Source organism: Babylonia areolata, chromosome 9 (assembly GCF_041734735.1).
Source record: "Babylonia areolata isolate BAREFJ2019XMU chromosome 9, ASM4173473v1, whole genome shotgun sequence".
Lineage (NCBI taxonomy): Eukaryota > Metazoa > Mollusca > Gastropoda > Neogastropoda > Buccinidae > Babylonia > Babylonia areolata.
In genome coordinates, this window is record NC_134884.1 from 20,620,405 (window position 1) to 20,635,404 (window position 15,000).

Here is a 15,000-nt window from a genome sequence, read left to right on the forward strand (position 1 = left end):
AGTGAAGAAGACATAGAACCAAAAAAAAAGAATTATTATTAACTGTAGATTGGTAATTTTTAATAGTGCATTATTAAATCATATTACCGAGATGTTGCAAGTTGTAATAGTACGTTATCAAATCATTATTTTACAGAGAATTCGCGATTTGTAATGGTACATTATCAAATCAATATATTACAGAGATGTCGCAATTTGTTATAGTACATTATCAAAACAATATATTACAGAGATGTCGCAATTTGTAATAGTACATTATCAAAACAATATATTACAGATATGTCGCAATTTGTAATGGTACATTATCAAATCAATGTATTACCAAGAGGATGTCGCTTTCGGAGACAGGCGTGTCTGTGTGTTGACTGTGACTTGACTTATCTGTTGGGTGTCAGGAGCCAGTTGCATTGCTCGGACGGAAGAGCCTAGTATGGTCGTAACTCGCAAACTGTGTGTAGTATGGAACTGACCAATGGCGTAGTTCGGTCAACGTGGGCATTTAGTCACGTGTAACTGTCAAAAAGTTAGAACCAAGCAATGCAACTGGCTCAAGGGCCACAACAGGCACTCCTCCGGTGGACTGGGTTCTGGGCTGTCCTCTTCTGCTGGACCCATTGTCCATCCGCCTGCCTTCATCTTGTCCTTCGTGTAGCCTCTTCCTGGCTTTCTTGGTCTGCCCACTTTTCTTTCCCACTGACGGTTCAACCCCATTTCCTTTTCCTGATTTCCTTGCTGATGGGAAATCTGGCTGGTTACTGTGTAAATTGATGACAGGATGTTTCAGCCAGACTTTGGTCAAGATGCTTATTTTACAGTGTTTCCAAACATCCGAGTAATCCAGTTAAGTTCAAAACAACCAATAATGCTTACATAGTTACACACACACACACACACACACTCACTCATTCACTCACTCCACACACACACACACACACACACACACACACACACACACACACACACACACACACACACTAGCAACCCTCACCTTTACGTTATAATAATACCCCTATCTCCGCATACACGCAAGCTCACACGCACAACCACATTCACACACAGAAATATTGCATGGTTTATAAATGAATGTCATTAAAAAAATCTAACCATAGGCTTTTTCAAAAAGATATGTTTTCAGTCCATTTTTCAAAGATTGAAGTGAGGGTGAGTGGCTAGGTCGTGATGTAAACTGTTCCAGACAGACAGACAGCTGAATGGGGAAAGGAAGAATTATCAAAGGATCTGGATTTTTCCACGGGGAGTAAGTAGCCGTCGTGAGTTGTCGTGGGGGTGTAGGTTTGAATCGCTTCTCTTAAATACTGAGGGACAGCACCTGAAATGGAGTTGAAGGTGAGAGTTCCGACTTTGTACTGAATGCGGACAGAAACTGATAACCAGTTTCAGTTTCAGTAGCTCAAGGAGGCGTCACTGCGTTCGGACAAATCCATATACGCTACACCACATCTGCCAAGCAGATGCCTGACCAGCAGCGTAACCCAACGCGCTTGGTCAGGCCTTGAAACCAGTGAAGAGAAAGTAGAAGAGGGGTTACATTGTCACTCCTTTTGGTTTTTTAGATTAATGTTGTTGCAGCGTTTTGAACTTTCTGGAGTTTATATATTGAATATTGAGGACAACAATGAGGAGTGAATTACAATGATCGACTCTGTACAAGACAAGAGAACACACCAGATCAGAGATTTTGTTGCTTGAGTAGCGAGGAGATGTCGGATGGAACTGATCTTTAGAATTTGAAAGTATGCAGCCTTGCAGCGATTATTTAGATGTGTCGTCTTTCCATTTGAGTTGAACTTTGCAAATAAATTCAAGGTGAAACGGGTTCCAAGTGGTGTTTTAGCTGCCTCTCATGACATTAGTGCTACACCACGGGTCTGGTGCATGGTCTGATGTTCGGAGTCCAGAGAAGATGATCGTATATCCTCTTGGGAATCTTAGTTGTCCTGTGCCGTTCCACCTTGTTTCACAGTGGGCACTAATTCTAAGATTGAATATTTTCCTTTCACTTGCAGTTTGGGCTATTTTACAAGACTCGTTCAGGGTTCAGGTGTTCAATGTCTGTAACCTGGTTTGGTTTTGGTCTTTTGAAGGTTTGTTGGCAGACTGGGTTCTTGAAGGCCTTCAGCAATACCTCTTCAGGCCTGAACAACGCGTTGGATCGATGCTTAGGTCAGGCATCCGCTTTTCTTTTCTTCTTTCCTTTTTGATAGATGTGGTGTAGTGTATATAGAGTATTCCTCGTTCTTTGACGTCTCCATGAAACTGTAACTGAAACGTTCTCCAGTTGTAGCTTTTAGAGGCGTTTGATTGTCTAAGAGCGGACCGGGCAAGACGGGTCATCTTTTCACTGTTAGCCGCGCGAAATTTGGCCAAGCAGAGCAAACCGATAGGCCTAGTTTGCATCAGTTTGACATGGTAAGTGTATGTATCACCAAACATGGAGTATAATACAAATTCCTCCTGTCCGCGCCACAGATCCCTCTGAAGGGGAGTCTCCAGGACCAAGCACCTTTGCAGTGTTGTTGGCGTGGCTTCTGTAACGTCAGCCCAGTGCCCAGCCCCCAGTGTGGAGGATCACTCCTTGCCTTGTCTGTACCATTTGGTGCGGGTGGCCTTACTAGGAGCTGAACCCCGCTGGATCTTCTTCTTCGTCGTCGTCCTTGGCTTCGTCTGGGTTCCGAGGAACGTGGGTAGTCCAGCTGTGGAGTCTGCTGAGCTAACTGCAGAGGGTCTTCTTGTCACTTGTCAGTCCATCGCTTCCATCTCATTCCCTCAACATTTTAGCAGGACCATTGGAAGCAGTTATTAGTTACTTATAGGCCAACAGGACTGCTGCAGCTGTTCAGAAGAGGCAGGCCAGAAAGTCACGGGCAAACAAGCTCCCTGACAATGATATGCCTGTCTTTGTCTGCCCCAACTGTCAGCGAACATTTCGTGCGCAGATTGGACTATTCAGCCATCTGCGCATTCACAGATAGATTCATGAGCATCCTCCCCCCCCACCCCACCACCACCCTCCCCCCATCCCCCAACTGGATGACAACGATGGTCATCATCGATCTCGATGGACACACCACCACCACCATACTTATATTTGGTTGGTTGGTGAGTTTGTTGGTCAATTTTGTTTTGTTAGAAAAACTTAACAAAATGATAGTACTTGAAAAAAACAAGCGCGTGTAATCAATTCTTCCGGCGTGAAAAAAAAATGATTTTGAATTATGAATAATAACAATAAACAGCTAAATTGTTAGTTCATTTGTCCGTTGAATAAAAATAGGCCTTAACGCCGGTAGCCACCCGCGTAATATGACCGATGGAAATAGCCGTCCCAGAACATTGGGGAAGGGTACCTATATTTCAACACTACACTAACAACACCACTGCTGTCCATATATAAAAGTGGCCAACGGGCAGCGAGAATGGCCTATAGATTTGTATTTGGGGCGCTGTGGATCAGACCACGGGCTTATTTATATCTCACAGCTGTCACAGTAGTGGGTATTTGATCCTCGGCAGTGTAGCGTGTCGGCTCACAAACCTAACCGAATTCTCCAACGGTCTAATCCGTCAGTGCCCCCCACCCCCACCCCGACTGGAGGCCCCCAGGGTGTGTGCACGTCGCACGTTCCTGTTTCTGGTCGGGTGACGCCGGGTGGACCTTGTATTCCGATAGGGGTGACTTTACATACTGGAAGGTTCGGGTATCAAGGTCTGGCAGTGTTGTTTCGCTTGATTCAACTTGATGCAAGTTAGTGGTGTGTTTCTGGTGATCACAGTGTTCAAGAACTGCTTGTGTGGACCAGGGATGTGTAAGAAGTGAGGGGTGATTTCTGTAGAGTGGCACTGTACAGTCTGAAGGCTGTTCAGTTACCGTTCAGATCTTGTGTATGGATGGGTGTCTGTGACCACACCATGTTTCAATAATTGGGAGGACTGCTGGATGTCTTCACAGCGGTGACTTGTTCTCCTCACTGTGTTGGGGTGTTTTGTGACGACGGGCTCGGTATTTCCACAGAAGTGAATCGGATTCGGAAGGCTGTCTTTATGTCAGAGAGACCAAGCAGGCAGTTTCAAGGTCTGTTCGGTGGTTGCAGTAGTGTGTGTTTTGGATTTTGCAGGGTTTTTTTTTTTTTTTAGAATGATGGAGGCCCAATCGGTTGTTGATCTCTGCGATCAGGGAATCGTGTACCTCTGCTGTGGAATGAAAGCTGCTTGAAACAACGTACTGTTGGGCGAGAACGATTTACGAACTTTGAGCTGTAGTATTGTGGATGCTGCTTACTAACTTAAAAGGCATTTTATTTTATGAATGGTTCCCTGACTGTTTATGTTTTGATTTGGTGCTCTGCAGGCCAATATCTTAACTGATTCTAACGATAACGAGGTGTAATGAACATGTTGAAAACAAAGACTGGCCTCAGCCAGTTAATGTTTGTGAACAGTTTTCGAGGTGCCTACCAGTTTTCACGCCAGTGTATGAAAAAGGACCATACTAGCCGTGTGTTGTTTGTCCCCTGTGGTCTGTAACACTTTGCCTGAACAAAAACCAACAAGGACCGCTCGTTAGACGAAAACTGCCCCTCTAGCTGTTCAATAACACAAGGAGGGACTTCCTGCCCTGTGTACACACAAGTCAGCAGGCCGCCGGGAACACAAGCCAAAGCCGTTGGAGTGAAAACAAGTCAGAGGCTTTGAGGGGGGTGGAGTGGCGATCACTGGAATGGTCCAGGCCCGTTGACCAGGGGTCAGCTTTCACTGTGGTGGTGCTTGCAGTGTGTCTGGCTTGGGCCGGGTGCCAGGTCACCAGGAACTAATGGGTACACAGCACCTCTCGTCCTCTGCACCACCCGGGGTCCGGGCTTTGGTGTTGTGTGTGGCGTTGACACCTGCTCGGCTTCGTCACATGGTGTGATCTGTGCTGCTCTCTTTGCTGCGCCGGTGCTGAACGGTTAACAGACGCTTTTCTTGTTTGAAGCATTACCTGGTTTTTTTTTTGGTGTTTTTTTTTACCGGTCATCTGGAAATACGAAGAATTGTAACAGTTTCATAGTCTAATTATTAGAAATAGCAGAGCGTGGAAACAACATCCAAGGGTTCCCAAGAGAAGTTACATTCACCAAAGATCGCACGCTTGTTTTACTATTCCATGGGCGTTGGTCGGGTGACCACATTCACTTCATGAGTTATTCCTCTGTTGATGATGTGCCGATCAGCCATGCCTGTGACAGTTGTCGACAATCGGGTGCCGAGCACGTATCGGGTGGAAGGTGACGCAAGAGACAACACAGCAACCATGTTTCTGCGAACAGCAGATGTTTTGAAGCTTAAACCCGTCACCCCCAACGCCACCGCCACCACTGTGTGTGTGTGAGCACCCTCTGTCGTCAGCGGTTCATGACTGTGCACGATCTGGATCCCATACCATGCTTTAGCACGACCAGATACGGAAGAGGAAGAGTCGGACGGCCAAGAGGCAGGATGTACGGACGCCGGAATCCCCCGGCCGCGAAATGCAAGGCGCCAGAGCCACCGCCTGTGGACGTGGAGGCGTTGAGAGCGGAATGGTCCGTGTCTGTGTGTGTGTTGGGAACGTTTGTCACGTGCTTTGTGTCTTTTTTTCTGTATGCAGCCATCTTCCGTGTCCAGCTTGCTTTCTTTTGAGTTGGCGGGCTGCAACCCCTCCGTTCACTTGATTGTACGAGAGGGCATTTACTTGTATGAGCGTTTTAAACCCCGTCGTGAAGGCAGCCATGCTCCGCTTTCGAGGAGGTGCGTGCAGGGTGTATTTGAGTTTCCATAATGCTGACATGGACTATAGGATCTTTAACGTGCGTGTTTGATTTTCATGAATATACAAGCGAAAGGGAGTAAGGCACCAGCAGGTCTACACGCACATGTATGTAAATCGATCGAAAAAAAAAAGTCTTCATCCTTACCCAGCAGGCCCCGATACCGGGATCGGACCCAGGACCTGATCTGATCGGAAGTCCGTATCCAAGGATGAACCATTCGGCTGTTGCGCCCCTCTTCGCGTGCAGTCATTCCAGGCTGGAAACCAACGGGGACTGGGGGCCATAAAAGGTTGGGGACGGGTCTGGGGATGAATAATGCCACCAAACACAGCGCCTCCGTTAGAATAGCAGGGCGGAAAGAGGGTGGATTGAAAAATAGAAAGAAAGAAAGCGATTGTTTAATAATGAACTCATGGCCCATTCCGTGGTTTACGGACACACAGAAATATTACGTATTTCGTGTCATTTTGGCGGGTTAACACTCACGGAAACAGGAAATATACAGCTTACGTCCTAAATCACGAAAATCATCAGCAAATCACGTAAGAAAAGGAGTAAAAAGAAAAGAAAGAAAACAAAATGAGAAGTTCAAAATTTTGGGGAAGACCCCCCCAGCACCCCCCCTCCTCCCCAACATAAAAAAGAATCGGTTGGCCCTAAAGTCTTGTTACATTCTCCAAGAAAAATCAATTCTTATTCTTTAAAAAATTATGTTCATTCTTACAGCATATAGTCAGAGAAACAGATAAGAGAGAGAGAGAGAGAAAGAGAGAGAGAGAGAGAGATAGAGAGATGTTGCATTGTAGTGTCGCTCTTTGTCACAACATAATTCTCTGTGTGAAATTCGGGTTACTCTCCCCAGGAAGAGCGCGTCGCTACAGTGTAGACCCACCATTTTTTCTGCCTGCAAATGTATTTCTTTGACCTATCGTGAAATTTTCTACATAATTTTACCAGGGACAACACTTTTTTTTTTGCCGTGGTTTTAAAAAAAAGTTGTTTTTTTTACAATTGTTAGATGCTTGCAACACACGGGACCTTGGTTTATCGTCTCATCCGAATGACTTGCGTCCAGACCACCACTCAAGTTCTAGTGGAGGAAGAGAAATAAAATTCTGGCAACTGTGGGATTCGATCCTGCACGCTCATATTGTTTCGGTACCTAGACTGACGCGTTACCATTAGACCACCACTCCACGGGGATTGTAATTTCACACACCTTGTTCTTCCCTCGTGTCTGACTCTTGGCAGTGGTTTGGGATCTCCCTTCACAGAGGTACTGCCCAGCGCTGCTCTCAGAAACTCAAATGATGTCTCGGAACATTCGTGTTTTTTTTAAGCTCGTGAAAGAACCCACAACAGTTATGAAGGTATCTCTGACTAACGTTCGTAGGAAAATGGAAAATGAAGGGAGAAGGCGAGAGATAGGAGAGAGAGAGAGCGAGGTGTGTGTGTGTGTGTGTGTGTGTGTGTGTGTGTGTGTGTGTGTGTGTGTGTGTGTGTGTGTGTGTGTGTGCGTGTGTGTGTGTGTGTGTGAGAGAGAGAGAGAGAGAGAGAGAGGGAGCTCTCTGTGTGTGTGAACTCAGAACTCATTTAATTATCGTAAAACCCATTAGAGGAATTATGGACACTAAAACACTGTGTGTGTGTGTGTGTGTGTGTGTGTGTGTGTGTGAGAAAGAGAGAGAGAAAGAGAGAGAGAGCAGTTTTTGCTAACGCACTCAGTTCCTCCCTTTCCTCCCAGTCACCACCCCCTTCCCCCATTTCCCCCTCAGCCATGTTACCGTAACGGCAGCATCATTGTACGAGCCATTTAATTTTTGTTCCCGGATGTCTTGTCTATGTACCATCATTCACTCTCAGTTTCTGTTTATCTGTCTTTCTCGCTAAGTGCGCTCCTCACACTTTTTCTGTTGTTTGTGTGACCACTCTCTTCTCTTCTGTGCATATGCTGTCCTTCTCTCTCTCTCTCTCTCTCTCTCTCTCTCTGCATGCACGCGTGTTTGAGTGTGGTAGGATCTACGCCTTGAGGCCAGAACAATGATTTAAACGATTGATATGGGGCTGTCCGTCACGACTTTCTTTGTACGTGATCATTTCAAAAACCAACGATCAGACCTTGACACGGTCGCTTCAAAGCCCTGAACATTGTGTTGTTGTGTTGCATCATTTGGCAACCGTATAAAAGTGCAGTGCCACTAATGGCTGCCTGTCCACGCTGAGCGACTCGTGCAGGCAGAAGTAGTGACAAGCTGAACTGCGTGCAGGGCTGGGAATTCCCGTGTGTTTGATTTTTGTTTCTAATGTCATTCCCAGATTTTTTTTTTTTTTGTGGCAAAAGCGCAACTTGAAACTTTGTGGAGGATGTAGCGCGTGTTCAGTTATAGTTGTGTGTATGTGTGTATAAATTGTATGTATGTCATGTGTACAAAAATGTATGTATGCATGTGCATGTGTGTTGGTATGTCGGCTATGTTTGCATGCAATGTGCATATTTGTCTATGTATGTATGCATGTATGTATGTATGTATGTGCGATTATTTCAAGCAGCAGAAAAACGTTTCAGAACACATGGCCCATCTGTCAATGTCTCTTTGAATTTTCAGTCAATAATCAAGATCGACAAATCGAAGTTTTTTTTGTCCGGAACGTGTGTTCCAGCAGTTACGGACCTGTTCTGAGCGAAACATAGCGCATCTGAATTGTGTTTTTCATCGTGTTTTTTTGTGTTTTCTTTTGTTTTCGTTATTGTTTTTTGTTTCTATTTGACTGGTTTTGCGAACTGACAGGCGTTCAGCCCTGAAAGCCCCCCCCGTGTAGTCGGCACAACATGGTTTGATTTGATTTGTATCGTCTCTTCCATCAAATGATTTCGTCTGGACACGCATTTGCTGTTCACGTGTGCTGGCAATAATGTGGCCTTCTGGGGCTCTGTTAGGGGATGGGAAAAGTACGGTGGATCCAAAGTGGGGACAGGTTTGTAAATTTAACGCATAGACCTGCAGTTGTTTTTACCCCCCGACCGGGCCCCGGAATACTTTTGCGTATGTGAGCGGTACCTTGCCTTCGTTAGTAAACAGAATTAGAAGCAAACACAATTTTGATTCAGCTTTTCCTGTTTTCTTTGGTTTTTGTTGTTGTTTTTTTCTCTCGTTTTTTTTTTTTGAGCGTTCCTGCAACATGGTGGATTTCCCCTCTTTGCATCGAACGGTCTATTTGTTGCAGTTCTATTTTATACACTACATACCAAATGACTTTAGCAGAATGACGATACATTTGACAATGTAAATATAAGGTAATACAATGTGTGTGTGTGTGTGTGTGTGTGTGTGTGTGTGTGTGTGTGTGTGTGTGTGTGTGTGTGTGTGTGTGTGTGCAGGGAGAAGGACCTGAAGGCCAAGACAGAAGAGCTAGAAGATGTCAAGGTGCAACTGGAACGGGAACGTGACTTTAAACAGGTCAGTGCACACACACACACACACACACACACACACACACACACACTCTCTCTCTCTCTCTCTCTTTCTCTCTCTCTCTCTCCCTCTTTCTTTCTCTCATTCTCAGTCTCTCTCATTCTCTTTCTCTCTCTCTCTCATTCTCTGTCTCTCTCTCACTCTGTGTCTCTCTCTCTCTCATTCTTTCTCTCTCTCTCTCTCTCTCTCTCTCTCTGTGTGTCTCTCTCTCTTGTAGGTGTGTACAGGAAGAGGGAGAGGGTAAAACATCCAACTTTCCCATCCTTCCCACAGAAGAGCTCCTTTCCGTTGAACATATCGTCCGCTTTTTTAGTAAGCTTTATTTTAAAACAACAACAACAAACAAACAAAACGACAACAGAAAAACATTGAACACGCTTTAACTCACTCAGTACGACCAGTCCTCTCTTCTCCTCTACACAGACACCTCAGATGTCCAGTGGGTGTCTGAATGACCCAACCTTTAGCTTCCGTCGTCAGAATTGTGGTATTCTTTGTCAACATTCATGTCTTCAGTATAAGAGCCTTCCGCTTGCAATATTTTGATGATGGTAATTGGGGTGAAACGCTGTTAATGTCGTCTCTTTCGCCGTTCGTATGGAGAGAGTTAAAATACTCAGAAAGCATGCAAGTCCGGAAGTGTTCACAGCGACAGCGGAAAGATGCCAGTGTGGGAAAGACAGGATGGATAACAACCTCTTTCCCAAGTTGCTTCTATCAAATACCGAGAATACTCTTAACATGTTCAGAAAACATATGTGTCCCTCATATACATACGTACGTATATATACAAATGTGTATTTGTTTTCTATCAAATTGACTTTTTTTCTGAAATTTTTGCTAGGGACAACCCTCTTGTTGCCGTGGGGTCTTTTACGTTCGCTAAGTGCATGCTACACACGGGAACTTGGTTATTGTCTCATCCGAAAGATCAACGTCCAGACCACCACTCGTGAAGTGGAAGGGGGAAGGGGAAAACTGCTGAGTGTGAGATTCCATCCCGTACGCAAGGACTGTTTGGGATTGAGTCCTTGCTAGGACTGTTTGGGATTGAGACCTTGCTAGGACTGTTTGGAATTGAGACCTTTCTAGGACTGTTTGGGATTGAGACTTTGCTAGGACTGTTTGGGGCTGAGACCTCGCTAGGACTGTTTGGGGCTGAGACCTTTCTAGAACTGTTTGGGGCTGAGACCTTTCTAGGACTGTTTGGGATTGAGACCTTGCTAGGACTGTTTGGGGCTGAGATCTTGCTAGGATTGTTTGGGATTGAGACCTTCTAGGATTGTTTGGTATTGAGACCTTGCTAGGACTGTTTGGGATTGAGACTTTGCTAGGACTGTTTGGGATTGAGACCTTGGTAGGATTGTTTGGGATTGAGACCTTGCTAGGATTGTTTGGGATTGAGACCTTCTAGGACTGTTTGGGATTGAGACCTTGGTAGGATTGTTTGGGATTGAGACCTTGCTAGGACTGTTTGGGGCTGAGACCTCGCTAGCACTGTTCGGGATTGAGACCTTGCTAGGATTGTTTGGGATTGAGACCTTGCTAGGACTGTTTGGGATTGAGACCTTGCTAGGATTGTTTGGGATTGAGACCTTGCTAGGACTGTTTGGATTTGAGTCCTCGCTAGGATTGTTTGGGATTGAGACCTTGCTAGGACTGTTTAGGAATTGAGACCTTGCTAGGACTGTTCTTGCTAGGACTGTTTGGGATTGAGACCTTGCTAGAACTGTTTGGGATTGAGACCTTGCTAGGACTTGTTGGGATTGAGACCTTGCTAGGACTGTTTGGGATTGAGACCTTGTTAGAACTGTTTGGGATGGAGACTGCTAGACGGGGATGAGACCTTGAGTTGTTTGGATGACCTGTGATTGTTTGGGATTGAGACCTTGTTAGGACTGTTTGGGATGGAGACCTCGCTAGGACTGTTTGGGATGGAGACCTTGCTAGGACTGTTTGGGACTGAGACTTTGCTAGGACTGTTTGGGATTGAGACCTTGCTAGGACTGTTTGGGGCTGAGACCTCGCTAGGACTGTTTGGGATTGAGACCTTGCTAGGACTGTTTGGGATTGAGACCTTGCTAGGACTGTTTGGGATTGAGACCTTGCTAGGACTGTTTGGGATTGAGACCTCGCTAGGATTGTTTGGGATTGAGACCTTGCTAGGACTGTTTGGGATTGAGACCTTCCTAGGACTGTTTGGGATTGAGACATTGCTAGGACTGTTTGGGATTGAGACCTTGCTAGGACTATTTGGGATTTAGCGAGTGATGATAAACGAAAACCACTTCTAAGTCTCTACAGGCGTGATTTTCAATTAGTTATTTTAAAATCTTCATCTTTATCGGCATCTTATTAACATAGAACTCGACATATTGCTTATGAAATTAAAACTTAGATATAACAAAGCCATATTCATATTCGAAATATTTCAGGTTCTGTCTCGCCCTCAGTCACGAGTGACTTTCCATTAAACAATCATCGTACACACACTGAATAATTTTTGCCTCAGTCAAGAATTGATGTTGATAAGACAAGTCTGACACATTCTGACGGACATTTATGGAATACTATTTCATCTGTTCTTAGTGTAAACTCCAATCTAAGTGTCTTCAAAAGACTATATCGTAAACATCTAATGACAGAGTTTAGTATCACGAATCATTGGAACAATTCAGTTTGGAAGAAAAATTATGTATTCTTAATATCCTTGTCTCTGCGACTCTTTTGCTCTATCTCTGAACCCCTTCCCCCCCTCGCCCTCCCCCACCCCATCTCTCTCTCTCTCTCTCTTGCCCCCATCCCCACTTCTATCTCTTCTCCTTCGCTCTCTCTCCTTTCTTTCTATACTTTCTTCTTTCCCTCTCTCACCCACAGTCACACGCATGTGTACCATAGTTATGTGGAGAGTATTGTAAATCTCTGTAATTATTTTTATTTATTTCTTTGTTGTTGTTGCCTTGCGGTATGTATGTATGTATGTAGGTAAGTAGGTAGGTAGTTTTTTCCTCCTTTGTTTTGTTGTTTTGTATTCCCTAGACCATAGATTTCCTTAAGAGGATAGGATGAAACAGACCAACAAGGATTGATTTCTTTCCCTCAATAAGAAAAAAAAAGAAGAAAGTCTCGATTTCGATACCGCTTCCTAAGTGGACGACGCGTTATCACTAGACCATCACTCCAGGATAGGTTCTCATGGCCATGATCAGCGCTTTGGGTTAGACGAAGGTCAAGTCTCCCCCCCCCACCCCCCCTCCCCTTGCCAATGTGGTGTTGAACGCTCTGACACCTCCATGAGTCTGCACCAGAGAGTGAGGCACACTGGTCTAAAAAATAGGTGGATAGCGCATGTCTTCTTTGAGCCCCTTTGGAAGCTGAAGCCAGCGGAAGTGTTCAATCAGCCATTTTGCTACTCGTGTCAGTGCAGCGCGAAACGGTAACTGCATATATGTAGCCGAGCGCTCAGCTGGCTACGATGACTGCTTCACGGCAAGCTTTCATTTGCTCGCGGCGTTATGCTGACATTTCTGTGTGTGTCTCCACAGCACGTTTGCACTACAGGTCAGTGTACTGTTTTCCTGTAATAACTTTCGTAAATAAACCATTGGCAGATATCAGTCAAGACGACATTTGGCATGTCCTGGGGCCAAGCATAACACGATTTCATCCAAGATACACGGTTACAGTTCCGAAACTACCATAAGTTAGCAGACGACTTCTCAATGGACTAACAGCTGGATACGAGTGTCAGTATGGCGTTCAGTTGGCTTCAGCTTTCCTGGCCAATGAGCTGTCTGTCTATTTTTAGACCAGTGAGTGAGACACCAGTTCGCTGTGTTGCAGAAGTCGGAGAGGCAGGTCCAGGGCCTGCAGAGCAGCCTGCAGGATGCCCAGGAGAAGCTGCAGAGGTCCCAGGAGGTGGGGGAGAAGGTCCGCCTGGAGCTGAAGAAGAAGACGGAGCTGGTGGAGAAACTGGAGAGGAACATCTCCCACATGGAGGACAGGGTTCGGAACCTGGAGATTAGAGGTAAGTGTGGGGGTGGGTAGGGGTGATGTGGTGGGGGTGATGTGTGCGTGGGGGTGGGTAGGGGTGATGTGGTGGGGGTGATGTGTGCGTGGGGGTGGGTAGGGGTGATGTGGTGGGGGTGAAGTGTGTGTGGGAGGTGGGGTGGGGGGTGTTTGTGTGTATGTGTGTGTGTGTGCTTGTGTGTATGTATGTGTGTGAGCGTTTGTGTATGTGTATGTATGTGTGTGTGTATGTGTGTGTGTTTGTGTGGGGGTGTGTATGGAGGAGGGTGGGGGTGTATGGGCGTTTGTGTGTGGGTGGGTGTGCGTTAGTGTGTGTTTGTTGGTGTCCATGCGTGTCGTGGGTAGGGACGTAAATAAAGACCCACCCGTGATCGAGACAGGAAACTTAGTCCGGACACAGATGGTAAGAAGATAGCGTACGAAACGTGGCTGAAGGATTGAGAGACAGCATAGGAAATGTGACATCGATTCGGAGAGAAGAGGAAAAGGGAAAGTGAAATGGTGAGAAGTATGAAGGAACAGTTTAGACGATTGGGTAGGAAAAACTGACAGAGGAGTGAAGAGGATAGGGTTAGGAACATCGGTAGAAGCATGAAGAAATTAGAAATGGTAGGAACCATCGCTAGAAGCACGAAGGAAGAAGAAATGGTAGGAACCATCGCTAGAAGCATGAAGAAACAGGAAATGGTAGGAACCATCGCTAGAAGCATGAAGAGACAGGAAATGGTAGGAACCATCGCTAGAAGCATGAATTGCATGAAGGAAGAAGAAATGGTAGGTACCATCGCTAGAAGCATGAAGAAACAGGAAATGGTAGGAACCATCGCTAGAAGCATGAAGGAAGAAGAAATGGCAGGAACCATCGCTAGAAACATGCAGGAAGAGGAAATGGTAGGAACCATCGCTAGAAACATGCAGGAAGAGGAAATGGTATGAACCATCGCTAGAAGCATGAAGGAAGAAAATTAATGGTTGGAACTATCGGTAGAAGCACGAAGAAAGAGGACAGGGTAGGAAATGTGGCCATAAACATGAAGGAATGTGGTATGAAACACTGGTTAGAGAATTAAGAAGGGGACAAGGTAGGACGCATTGCCGGGTGAGTAGAATAATGAAGGGTAAGTGGTAGGAAACATTGGTAGAAGGACAAAGGAAGGCGAAAGGGTTGGAAACATGGGCATAAGCATGAATGAATATAGTATGAAACAGAGAAATAAGAAGGGGACAGGGCAGGAAACTTTGGTTGAAGAATAAAGGAAGAGGAAATGACAGGAAACTTTGGTTGAAGAATAAGGGAAGGAAACTTTGGTTGAAGAATAAGGGAAGAGGAAATGGAAGGAAACATTGGAAGAAGAATAAGGGAAGAGGAAATAGCAGGAGACTTGGGTAGAAGAATAAGGGAAGAGGAAATAGCAGGAAACATTGGTTGAAGAATAAGGGAAGAGGAAATGGCAGGAAACATTGGTTGAAGAATAAGGGAAGAGGAAATGGTAGGAAACACTGGTTGAAGAATAAGGGAAGAGGAAATGGCAGGAAACACTGGTTGAAGAATAAGGGAAGAGGAAATGGTAGGAAACATTGGTTGAAGAATAAGGGAAGAGGAAATGGCAGGAAACATTGGTTGAAGAATAAAGGAAGAGGAAATGGCAGGAAACATTGGTTGAAGAATAAAGGAAGAGGAAATGGTA

The 15,000-nt window shown here is 45.3% G+C and overlaps 1 protein-coding gene across 3 annotated transcripts in view; it reads left to right on the top strand.

Annotated features, from left to right (window-relative positions):
* Window positions 1–15,000, top strand: part of LOC143286125 (uncharacterized) — a 155,940-nt gene that overhangs the window by 111,427 nt on the left and 29,513 nt on the right. For all 3 annotated transcript variants that reach the window (XM_076593719.1, XM_076593717.1, XM_076593718.1), the window contains 2 exons: window positions 9,190–9,268; window positions 13,127–13,310. In XM_076593719.1, the coding sequence (XP_076449834.1) occupies window positions 9,190–9,268; window positions 13,127–13,310 (263 nt within the window). The remainder of the gene's footprint in view (window positions 1–9,189; window positions 9,269–13,126; window positions 13,311–15,000) is intronic.